At 33.9% G+C, this 13,495-nt stretch overlaps 1 protein-coding gene across 6 annotated transcripts in view; it reads left to right on the top strand.

Annotated features, from left to right (window-relative positions):
* Nucleotides 1–13,495, top strand: part of CSMD3 (CUB and Sushi multiple domains 3) — a 612,506-nt gene that overhangs the window by 375,973 nt on the left and 223,038 nt on the right. For all 6 annotated transcript variants that reach the window (XM_048286482.1, XM_048286481.1, XM_048286480.1 and 3 more), the window contains 3 exons: nt 3,211–3,327; nt 10,137–10,352; nt 10,954–11,142. In XM_048286482.1, the coding sequence (XP_048142439.1) occupies nt 3,211–3,327; nt 10,137–10,352; nt 10,954–11,142 (522 nt within the window). The remainder of the gene's footprint in view (nt 1–3,210; nt 3,328–10,136; nt 10,353–10,953; nt 11,143–13,495) is intronic.

The following is a 13,495-nucleotide window of genomic DNA, read 5'->3' as shown; positions in this document are numbered from 1 at the left end:
ATATTGTAAGAATTTATTTCAGCTGAACATCTGATGTAGTCACCAAACTCCACTATTAAATTAGAGTCTTCACTCATAGTTATCCAAAACTTGCTTCTTAGATTGTTACATCATTTCTGATCTCCACAGTGCTGTGAAGGTGCTTTATACTATACTTCTAGGTACCTATCTGTATTTCATACAGTCACTTTTATGTTTTGTTCTCTTTACTTTTTGTTCTTTAGTTCTTGTTGTTTTGTGTTTAGTTTTGAGGTGTTTTGGGGTTTTTTTTATATTTTGTTTCTCACTATTTGGAAACAGTAATGCAGGCATGTCTTGATTCAGCTTCCCTGATTGCATAAAAAAAGAAATTTTTAATTAGTCTGTTAACATAATTTTCCATTTTCTACATTAGAAATCAAAAATAGTGCTTCAGTTATTTGCTTAAGTATTCATTCTACTTTTTCTCTTTCCTAGATTCCATCTCTGTGTAATTAGATAAAGTGAAAGACAGGTAGAATTTAGAAATATGCGTGTTTATCCTTTGCTGTTCTTATTTTTATGTGGTTCTGTTTTCCTTTGCACTCTGAAAAACAGTCAGATACTATTAGTGATATTACATGCTTGGGCTGTTAGCTATCTTATCAGGGCCAGTTGCATATCTACTATTTCAGATTTGTCAACTTGGCTTTATTTTCTAAAAGGCCGGTCCCTTGATGTCTTTTTCTGCCATCTGCTAGCCTTCATAGAGTTAAACTGAGGGCCTGATGGCATGCCATAGATGTTTTGTCACTATTTGCATTCCTGAAAGGTTTTCCAAACACCCCCTGTAAAATATATTATTTGTTTGGTCTATATCCCATTATTATAAAAACTGACTGTATTTTTTTTATTTAATGGATGAAGTAGTTACCATCAGAAGCTCCAATAACATGCTGTCACAGCCCTGATTATGTCTTGCTAATATCTAAATATAGCAAGATCAGATGATAGGGTGGCAGTGTTTGTCTTCACTGTCTGTTCATCAGAGAAGTAAGGAGGAAAATTAATATGGAAGGAGGTTATTTGCCTGTGGCAACAATGAAGAGATTGGGCAATTGTGGTCCTAAAATGCCTTATTTCAGCCTATAGTACGGGATTTGCAAATTTCCATCTTACAACTAGGCCAACAAAGGCTAGAAAGTTGGCAGGAGAAATAGCACATACAAAGCAATCAGGAGGCTATCCAGAGAAGTAAGCATGTTTAAAACAGAAATATAGTTAGTTAGAATGATGAGACAAATTTTAGCTAGGCAAGATAGGGCAGTCTTCATCCTAGGATATAGGATGAAATTCCATTTCAGATTTATAAAAAAAGTGTTATTAAGTGTATACTTCGTTTAGTGCCCTGAACACCGTGATGGTATGCAGGGCCATAAGCTCATTATGAAAAATAATTGATCTTTATGAAAACATTCCACAGTGCTACTGAAATGTCTGGAAAATGCCTGTATTTCATTGAAACAAATGTCTGGTTAGGTACAGGGTGAGATAGAAGGTACATTCTGGATAATCTCTTGATTTCCCTGTCTGCTGTATCCTCAAATCAGTTATGAATGTACATCTACGCAGAAAATTGTGACATGTCAATATATTCATTCTCAAATATATAACATTAAAAGCAAAAGGATAATGGGTATAACTTCCATCATTTACTCCATCAATGTATAGCAGAAATTGCCATAAGTAGCATAAATATCAAGATATAGCAGAAGAAACATCATGATGCATTAAATCACTCAGCATCTTTCTCCTGAAGTATGTGGATGTTGGAGCACATACTGAAAGGCCAAACTACTCCCCCCTTTACAAGTCATACTGTTGAGTGCTGCGTTAGTACTTGCTACTGGTGTTACAAGATGGGTAGGAGCAGGTTAAACCAGCTAGTGCAGGTGGGGCAGCATCTCTTAGAAAGAGTCATTGCTCCTCCAGCCTGAGACAGGCTCCTTCCCTCACCCTCATTGCTGTGGCGGCAATGTGGAAAGCACAGACATGAGCAAGAAATAGGTGAGTGACAGCTTATAGAACAAGAAGAGGGTTTGATATTTGTATCAACTGGAATTACAGACAAGTAGCTGCCATTTACATCTCTCCAAACCTGCCTTTCAAGACCTTTAACATGTGCAAAAGAGAAGAATTTGTATTCATTACTTTGGAAGGACTGCTCATGTGGAGAACTGCAATCAAATTTACTAGAATGGTCTAGATTATTTGACACGAATCTAGTGCCAGTAGTTCACATTGACTGGACTGTTTTTCTTTATTCTAAAATATTTCTACAAAATAATTTTTGTAGTGTGTATAATTAGGCCAAGGATAATAAAAGGAATAGATGCTTTTAATCTTGAGGAAAAGAAAATAGAACTACTCATTTGTTTTATAATGTATGCCCTTCTTAGATAATCTATATTCACAGAACTCTGATGTAATAACTTGGTACTGAATTTTAATAACTATTATTGATATATGATAATTCTAAGGTACAATAACCCTTACTAAAAATTACTTGATTAATGTTGTATTTCAAAAACCCTGGAATAGAAAATCATTGAACTATAAATTTTTGCCAGTGTTGTAATGACTAAATGTTTGTATTTTGCATTAATTCAAGATGTAGCTTATTTTTTGTATTGCTCAAATACTGATTGCTTTTATAAAGTTGCTAAGGAAACTATAGAAATGCTTATTCTTATATCGGAACCTGTCATTATCACTAGCAGCATAGATATAAACCCATAACCAATAGTTATAAGTATATACACAAACTCATGTCAACCTTCCCTGCACAAATATTTAAAGTAAATAATTCTTCAATAGCCAAGACATACCATTTTAGCTCTTCAACCTTGGCTTCTGCTTAATTGATATTGTTTGGCTCTGTATCATCTGCCTTCATCTCTCTGCTGAACTTAACGACTTTCACAGACTCTCCGGAAAACATGAAAAAACAGCTAATTAAACTTGATTTTGGTTCTCTAATGCATATTAAACACATATTAATTATTGATTGCATTTCATTTTACATTGTATAAAAATGGCCTGTAGTTATATTTGAAATTGCTAAATCATTTGAGTAACTACTTCTAAGTAATTTTAAAGGCAGAAATTTTTAGGTTTTCTCACATTTTCTCTTATCTGTATGTTTATTATTATTATTATTATTATTATTATTATTATTTTCTTTATTTCTAGCTTTATGTGGTGGAGATGTTAGAGGACCTAGTGGAACAATTTTATCCCCAGGTTATCCTGATCTATATCCAAATTCACTGAATTGCACATGGACTGTGGATGTTACCCACGGAAAAGGTAAATAAATCCTTTTCTCTTTTTCCATTTTTTTTTTTTTTTTTTTTTTTTTAATATATATAAGTCCAGTAGTCTGTGCTCTAGGACTAGACCTAAGTTAGCACCAAAGCACTGGGATTTCAATTCCTGTGTTTTGGGTTTGTTTAATTTTCTTGTAGAAACTCCTAGAATTCCAGAAGTGGACTAGGTCCTTATACTTCCCACAGAATGAAAAGTCAGTGAGAAAGAATTATACAATGACTGATCACAGAAGCTGAAGGACTGGAAGCTTTTAAGGAGAGGAAGTTATTTCTTGAAGGTAGATTTCAGGAAAAAGCTGTAATACTGATTTTAACTCTTCTCTGAGAGGTTAAATAATGCTTAGGGCACAATGCTTAGGCAGCAAAGTTTCCTAGAAATAGTGTGTCATAGTTGCTTTCCAATGAGAGGTTTTGGTACTAGATGAGATGGATCATACTTTTAGCTTTTTGTTGGTATTTTATATCAAATGTAGGAGCAACTGCATAGTACTCTTGTGCTATGGGTGGAAAGAGCTAGAGAGGCATAAGATTTAATGTTAGGGGAAGGAGACAGAAATAGATGTCGTGAGAGAAATTGAATACAAAGAGCGTAAACTGGTAAGAACACAAAAAAGAGAATTATATTGTGACACTGGCAAGAATACAGAAAAAGAAATGAAAGGGAGAAGAGGGAAGACAAGTTCAATTCTGAATTTCATCAATGTTCTCTGTGAGGGCATGAAATGTGACAAAGTATGCTGATGATGTATTCCTCTAAGAAAGAGTTATTGATAACATAAAAATAAGACTTCACATATAGAGAATTGTGCTGATCTGTGATCCCCTTATTCTATTTTGTACAAATAGTGTGATAGTTCCTCATCTAGATGTTAAATCACTCTGACTGGTTGTCCCATTTAAAACTCCTTAAAGCGTTAAAGTGGCAAAGTGTATCTCAAAATTATTGCTCCATCTGTTCCATAGTCTCTCTTATTACCAAGTGATGCCATTGTGTCAATGTAATTCGATTCTAAATATCCACAGTGAAAAAGCCTCCTGAACTTAGTGATGCTACATCACATACGACATTTGCCCTTATTACCTCTAGGGATGATACATGGCTTTTAGAGTTGTGGGAATATAAGTGACTGTGCATCTTTTCTTCTTGATATTCAAGAAAGACTAATAGAAAGTATAAAGAAACTGTTAGACCTGTAGTCATTTATCTTGCACTCTGTCTGAGAAGTCATTGGATAACTGCACAAGCTTTATAATCTGATAATTAAAGGCAAGTAGCAGAGATGGAGTTTAGCTTCATGGAGTAATACTTGACAGAAAATGATGTGAATTCTACAGAAAAAAGAGGTCAGATTAAGCCACTTTTTTCAGGATTCTTGAAAGACATTTTATTAACACTTTCATTTTTCTTAAATTAAAAATGTAAGTATGAAGAAAAGTACTGGGGAAGTTTTGGTTGGGTTTTTTTTGTTGTTTTCTTTTTCAGAAAATGAAGTAGCTTTTTTGTGGTTTATCTTTTTCCTTAAAACCTCAGCTAGAGAAGTACTTAAAAGTTGGGATGAATAAAAGCTGAAATTCTCAATGTTATAACATTTTATGTGAGGCTGTTAAGAAAACCCACCATATATAATGAGACTCCTGAGAAAACAAATTTACAGAAATAAAACGTGCAGGGGAAGAAATAATATTACAAAGGTTATTTATAAGCACATATACACTGATGAATATATGCACACATATTTATAGACTCACATTCTTGTTTGATTCAATGTCATGAAATGTTACAATCCTGGGGCAGAGTAGCTGGAAAGCTGCTCAGTGGAAAAAGACCTGAGGGTGCTGGTTGACAGCAGCTGAACACGATCCAGCAGTGAGCCCAGGTGGCCAAGAAGGCCAGTGCCATCCTGGCTTGTATCAGAAATCGTATGGCCAGCAGGACCAGGGCAATGATTGTATCTCTGTACTCAACAATGGTTGTCTTGAGTCCATTTCTGGGCCCCTCAGTACAAGAAAGACATTGAGATGCTGTAGCATGTCTAAATTTTGGACATTAGGAGAAAATTTCTTCATGGAAGGAGGTATCAAGCATTGGAACAGGCTGCCCAGGGAAGTGACATCCCTGAAGCTATGTAGAAAAACATGTAGATGTGGCACTTAAGGACATGGTTTAATGGTGGACTTGGCAGTGCTGGATTAGTGGTTAGACTCAATGATCTTAGAGGTCTTTTCCAACCTAAATGACCTATGATTCTGTAAGTTTTATATTATCGCATGGAAATGTCATGCAGGAAAAACATTAAGTATGAATACAATGTCACAATTGGACATTTTGATTTATGCTGCTCAAAGAGCTGCTGGAAAAAAATATAGAGTGGGTATTTGCTCTGAGTAGGAAATAGTGTGTGAAATCCTCATACTTTGTACTTGTTGGCAAAAAGCTATTAATTCTTTAAGCTCTTCCTGTTGTATTGCATGAGGAAGATAGCTCTCCTTTTATGACAGTAAGTCACAGGCTTACTTAATTTAAATTTCTAACAGTAAAATTCTATGTCAGTGAGCTAGTCAGTTAGGACACTTCTGTATTTAATGGACAAATGCATATATCTTCAGGATATGAGTCATTGCACCCTGAATAGGTATCTAAAGCAGATAGAATGAACTATCCTCTGAAGGCACCTGTTTATCTCTATCATCTAATGTCCGGGGGGTTAATACAGTCCCCAGAGGAAGTGTCTATGGGGAGACTGAGTGACTAAGTTTTACATACTAAGTTTTACCATTTAGAAAAATTAATCCCATACACATAAATGGGTTATTTTAATGAGAGGAAAAAAATAACTTCTTTCTGGAGATCTCATTTTCTCCTCTATTTCATGTCTAGCATAATTTCAACTTCAGAAACTCAAGGAGTATCTTCTACTGGCTACTAACTAGTGAGATCATTTCTACTTTAGACTATTTTGGGTTTTTTTACCAGAAAGTTTTATAGTTTCATGTCAGACTGCCAAGAAAAAGTATATAACTTGTAGCTCCAGAATACTGTGAGGTACTTTATATACACACATCTTTATGTTGCAACTTCATACTGATATTACATAATAACAGCTAATTAAATATATAGATTTAGTTATGATGTATATTTTATGTCTGGATATGTTGTGTTGCTAGGAAAAAGTTTCTGTGTTTGTATATACTGTTTTAAATAATAATATTGCAATATAAATACATGTGGTTTTAATTTTACTTTTTAAGTGTATCTAAAGTTTTAGAATTAATTTTTCAGTTGTGTTCATGTGGACCAGCATTATGATTCTTGAGTGTCTGTTACAACTTGATATAATTTTCTTTCATTTTTAAAAAAAAATTGTTAACTAGAGAACATTTATTTTAAATATAGTTAATATGTTTATTATTACTATTATGAAGAGAAAAGGAAACACCTCTTGACAATAATTATTGCATTTGGTCTGTGATTAGAATGCAATTTAAATATATGGTGAAATGAAATTTGTGGAGCATCAGCGGTATGTTTTAAAACATTTATTATTAGATCAGTTAATTTACCCATCCCCCAACAGTCTGGATTGTAACATTGAGAAGAGACATTTTACACTGTTATGTCTTCCTATCTTCATTTCAGATTTTAGATATTCCCCTTATAAAGAAAGCACATGTGAGGCAGAATGAGAAGGAATCTACCTGAACATATCTTTTAAAATTCTTCCCTGGAGAAGACACAATCTGTCACAGAGCATATATTAATGTGATTAGAATATTTTCTGAAGAAAACTAAATAGTACAGCTACTGCTGGATATACCTTGGGGTTTTGCTTAGAAATGTCATGGCAATCTGGAAAATTGATTGAAACATTCCCTTGAGTTAAACCTTGAGTCTGATGTTTGAACAATACTCAGTGAAGCTCAGCTGTGATTCACAGGAATTTCATTATTTTGGGTTACTACCATAAAATTTTCTTTGGCATTTCTGATTTTGTTGTTTCAGTATATATGCATGCACAAAAAAGGCCAAAATTAATTTGGACTGCAATAAATGCAACAAATATGAGCTGAATTTCAGTCTTATTCTGTATATATCACATGGGTCTTTTTAAGAGCTCCTTTCATGTCAAATCAGCACTGTGTCATACATGAACTAAGTTAAAAATCCCAGACATTTAAGAATTTATTAATTCCAAATATAAATTTATATACATTAGTTCAAAAGATATCCAACCCAATCTCAATTCCAGAATTCTGTGTGTGATTTTTGCCAATTTATTTTCACACAATCTCAGAGAATAAAAAGGATGATCAAAACAGATGAATGGCTTTGCTCATGTAATTAGTAAATTAAGAATTCTTAACAGCCAGAATAAATCTTTTGGATTATTTATTTTTACTAAAAGCATAAAATAATATTCCATCCAGTATTTTCTATACCAGTGCTACTAAGTAAGGATGTGTTTTTCTGGATCCAGAGGGAGAATGTGATGTGCATGGAGTTTTAAGAAGATAAGGAGGCATCTACTTGAAAAAGTTCTGAATGGTTCTCCAGTCTCTTTAAAGGGAAGTAAAAGATAGAGGTCTCCAAGATCCAAGGTTTTTATCTGATTGCTCCCATCTGTATGTCCAGCTGATGGCAAGACTAAGCATGTATTCCAAAGATGCCAATATATATGGCTGGTCACACAGATTAACAACGACAGAGGCAAGTGTCTTATTGGCACACATAGAAACACCAGCCGCACTGAAACAGACATGAACAGCACAGGCAACCAAATCCTATTTCTCCATCCAGGCTGAGGGGAAAAGGAGTTTGTTAGAAGTGACACTCACGTGCTCCCCCAACCTTCCATATTCTGACCCAGGAGCTGGACTCCAGATTCCATTCCTACTAGGTGCTGCCTGCTCTGTGACCAATGGCCTTTTTTCCAGTCTTCCCCTGATCTCATCCTGCTCCCCAGACAGTCCATACTAATATCCACTAGTGGTCACCCATGTGCTCACACTCTGGACAGAATATACATTTGCTCACCAGCCAGGAATAGAGGACAGGCTGTGCTGGTTAGGTGCAGGCGTTAGTGAGAGAGTCTTAACCCTCTCTCTTTTCCCACACTTTTTTCACTTTTACCCAGCATGACCCCTTCCCTTATCTTCCTTTGGCCCAAAACATCTCACAAAAAGTTTTGAGGTCTCCAACTACCATTTTAAAAAAATCTCATCTTCAGTTTTACATAATCTCACAAATTCCCTCAACTACTCCACAGTAAATTTCTAATTTTCATAAGACCCAAGATAGTATTTTGTCCCCCATTATCATCAATTACTAAGTTCTAATTTAACTGCTTTAGATTATGGTGATACATTTAATTTACCATCAGACAGAAACATAAGAATTCTGGTCCTTGTTAGTACCTCCACTTAATCCTGCTCATTAAAGATTATGTGAGTGTGTATACTATTCATTACTTCTCTCATTTCTTGTCTCTGCTTCCTGTACGGAAAAGTCCTTTACCAGGATTGTAAACCAAGTGTCCTTGCATTCCAGATACCCATACAAGCTGTATTTCTTAGGTGTGATTGAGTTGCATTAACATAAATGTTTAATGCTATTCAGACAATGTCAGGAATATTATATTAAAAAAAAGCAATCTGAAAACAGTAGCTGGCAATTGTACTGAGAGCTTCTAAAGCTGCATGTGAGGTCTAGAAAAGATAACTTACAACACCTGAAGGGGCACAATGTTTCTATACTTAAACAGATGAGTCAAGCAGAGTATATCTAGCTTGGATTTTGTTACCCCGTTTGGGAAATTTGGGGCTGGTGGTGGCGGGGGGAGGGCGAGTGCTGCAGTTTTGGGGCTGTAGGAAAGGGAACTATTTCTTTGCTTTTTGATTAAATTGTGTCTACTATTAAAAATCCATTGGCCAGGAGAGTACCCAAAGGTCATTAATCTTCATCTACTATGTTAATCTGCAATCACATGAACAGATCATCCTAAATATTACATCATCAGATAGACTTGAAGAGACTGAATCATTGATTTATGACTTCCATGATAAAACTGAAATGGATTACACTAGAGGTATCAGTAATCACTTCAGCTAGCTGATTGATTCTTCCATTTATTTTTCTTGGCCTTTCTGTGCATTCTACCTAAAGATCATGGTCTAACTCTTAGTAAAAAGTGATTTAATCATCTGTCTTGATCTTTAAGTCTTTTTATTGCTATTGTGTTCCAGGAGATATCTTCCTTTCTGGATGTGTGATTTATATATGATGATTGGCAAAAAAAGTATACTGTTGATGTATGTCTCTTATTAGGAGACCTCCCCTTTTTTGCGAGGAATTGGTGCTGCTACTCTATGTGCCATTAGAATTTAATATCATATATTTTATAATCTTTCCTTTCACTTCTGCTATTCAAGGATACTGGTGATTGTAAGAAATAAGCTTTATTTTTTCTATTCTGCCATTAACTGTTTGTAGTTTTGAACATACATAGTGCATCATTGGATTTTACACAAAAATGGAAACATATATCTTTAAATTCTATAAATCAGATGTCCATATTGCAGATAAAGGCAAAAGTGAAAGATGATGTCAAAATGAAACCTGCTGCAAAGATATTTTAATTCTAAAATCAGGAAAGATACTAAGTTTTTGAAAAATTTGATTATCTTCATTTTCTAAATGATGATTCATAATGAGATGCATGAATTTTAACCTTGGCTTAGTTACATGGATGTTAATAGGGTGATCTGTAAATCTAATTCTACTTTTTCTAACAGGTGTGCAGTTCACCTTCTACACGTTTCATTTGGAGGATCATCATGACTACTTACTAATAACAGAGAATGGCAGTTTCACACAGCCGCTGGCACGTCTGACTGGCTCAGAGCTTCCTTCACCAATCAATGCTGGTCTCTATGGAAATTTCAGGGCTCAGTTGCGCTTTATTTCAGATTTTTCAATATCATATGAAGGATTTAATATTTCTTTCTCTGGTAAGGAAAGACCTGTAATACCTGGCTCCTGAAAAAGTTGCTTTTTGGGGTTTTACTGCGTTGTATATAAGGAAAAAAAAAAAATTGAAATTTTTTTTTATGAATATATATACTGAAAAATTATATTATATAAATTGTTTCCTAAGCACAATAATTTCAAAGGAAGCAAATCTCTGTGCCTCTATAGAGGCAAAGGACACATTTGTGCTACATGATAAATAAGATGGCAATAACTGTAAGACACTTTATCAAGTGAGGGAAGGAAACAGAACTAGTCTAATTTCTGTTAGTGAAATTCCAGATAAGATCAAGTATCAACTATTTAGTTTTTGTTGTGCCAACATTTTAATTTGGTTTATTTATCTGAGTTATTTATGGCTCTTAAAAGAATGATAAATCATGTTGTGTTATGCATCTTTAAAACATTGTGAATGTATTAATTTGTCTTACTTTTTGAAATAGTATAATTATCAATTTAACATTCACACAATACTTTTGTTTTAAAATCTGATGCCTGAATTGATAGGTGGAAATTACAGAAATTACTAGACTGTAAGATTACATGTTGCTCTCATTCAAGCTGATTTGCTCTTGTTTTCAGAGTACAATCTTGAACCTTGTGAAGATCCTGGGATCCCACAATTTGGTAACAGAATAGGATTTAATTTTGGAGTTGGAGATATTCTGACCTTCTCCTGTTCATCTGGATATCGTTTAGAAGGAGCTTCAGAGGTTATTTGTCTCGGTGGTGGACGACGAGTATGGAGTGCACCTCTGCCAAGGTGTGTGGGTACGTGGTCAGCTGCTTTCATTTGCTTGTGTGTGTAGTCATTGTCCATGGACTTGCAGACTTACAGCATGGAAAAGCATGGTAATACACCTCTTTTTAATGTACTCTCATATTCTCCATATCTCCTTAGTCAATTTTTTTAACCTTTTTTTAAATATATTTAGTATAATAACTATCAGTGGACTTCATAGTCTAGACTTGAAAGCAATTCAAATTGAGGGCACAATGATTACTCTTCTTATTTTGATTAACAGATTAGGAAATCTGGGTATAAATTTAAATCAGCATTTACCAGTTCAGATATCTAGTAATCAAATATTTTCATCAATGCAAGCTTCCAAGTGATATCTGTATTATAAAATTGTAATTAGAACACTTAGACCAGATTTATTTCATAAAACTAGATCCATTTATAGGAGTACAGTCAACCTGGGCATCCTATGTAAGAACCATATCCTCAGAATATCCTTAGAACAATTATTCTGGTTTTAAAACGGTAGCTAAGATAACTGAGAAGAAACACTTTCTGATGATTCCTACCTAGCATTCTCCATTCACTGTAGAGGTAGCCTGTATGTGTGGCTTTGACTAGAAATTTAGCTTTAAATTGCTAAAGAATGTTGATTGAGCTGAATTCTTTCTAAATTATTTGGTTTTCAGTCCTGTTGAGAACTGTTAAAACAGTAAGATGTCTAAAAAGTAGGACAGTTACTTAAGTGTCTGCATTATTTTTATTTAAGAGTATATATTGCTGAAATGTGTTAACGAGTATGTACTGTATGGAAAGGTTTATAAATGAAAATATCTCTATCAGTGTGCATTTAAAACATTTTATATTTTCATACTAAATTGTATGTTAGTAAAACATAAATGTCTTTCGGATGTTAATTGCATAGTAAGTATGGATTGATTATGTGTTTCCTCTTACTTGTTGTTAGTTACTGTATCAAAGTTTTTAGGTCCAAACCACTCCTATGCCTACCTTGGTATAAGGAAAATTATGAATTTAGCATACACATTAGCAACATTTATATGTGTACCTACAGAAGAGGTGTTTTAGAAGATGATTCAGAGCAATGGATGAATAAAAGTTATTTCTGTGTTGGGGTTGATAAATTTTTAGCCATAAGAATAATAATGAATGTGTGCACAGTCGAGAAGACAGGTTAAATTTCAGTAATAAATTTCTGGAAGTGTTAATATACTGAAAATGAATTGGTAAATTATCAGCAAAAAGAAACTTCCACAGCAGCATAAATGAAAAAAAAATTGCTATATAGCTTTCATGACATAGAAAAATAATATTTATGTTTGTTTGTTGGGCGGAAAGAGAAAAGCTGTATAAGGAATATTTTTTTTTTCTAGTCAACATGTTTTCTCATTACTTTTGAAAATAAAAGATAGTCTCAACTAGAATGACTTAATTAGAAATTTTCCCCTCATAAGTATCCAGCCTTTGTCAATCTTGTGCTTAATTTATATGTCATAATAATGAAATTCAAACAAGACAACAATAGAAATTGCTGTTGACCACTTATATTAGATTCAAAATTTATGTATCATTACTGTTGCTCATATTTGGCTTTTTTGTCAAAATGATTAATAAGATTTAGTGCTCCTGATATCATGTGCACTTTCACATATGTACAGCATCAATTGGGAGCTAACCACTGCACACAGAATTTGTGTTCAGCTTGTCAACACAAGAATAAAATGCAAGAAAGAGAGATAAAGTAGAAGAAGTTTGATGGAAGGCCAAGCATCACTTTCTGGATACAATGAAGGCCAATGTGTTGGGTCTTGAAACAGAGTAGTCAATCATAATTCTAAACCAAATAATTTGCCAGAGAATTAGAAGCCTACTTTCCTTTTCTTATTTAGAAGATGGGTTAATATTTGTTATTTATTAATTAATGTTATTATTCAATCTATGAAGATATTTTTGCAAAGGATTTGACTTAAGACTTAAAAAGTGAAATTTTGAAATTAGGAATTATTAAATGGAAAAGTAATGTTCAAGTAGCAAAAAAATATATTTTTATATTTTATTTTTAAAGCTGAATTTCTCAACTGATGGTATTATCCCAATTCAGTTGCACTTGATGTTGTCCTGGAACAGTTTTTATAAAGGACTTTTCTAAAAAAGCATAAAGATTTTCCACTTTTTGTACAACATATGATGCAGTACTTCTTGGGGTAGATGTCTGTAGTCACTCACTGGGCAAGCACTGTTTGATAGTACTGAAACTTTGCTGTGTTATCCACACTGTTTCGGTTAACAAATCTAAAACGCTCTGTATGAGTTGCTACCAAGTAACTACAACACAGCCAATAGTACAAGTTGTAATAAATG

The sequence above is a fragment of the Corvus hawaiiensis genome, chromosome 26 (genome assembly GCF_020740725.1).
Source record: "Corvus hawaiiensis isolate bCorHaw1 chromosome 26, bCorHaw1.pri.cur, whole genome shotgun sequence".
Lineage (NCBI taxonomy): Eukaryota > Metazoa > Chordata > Aves > Passeriformes > Corvidae > Corvus > Corvus hawaiiensis.
This window is presented reverse-complemented; position numbering and strand designations above follow the sequence as displayed.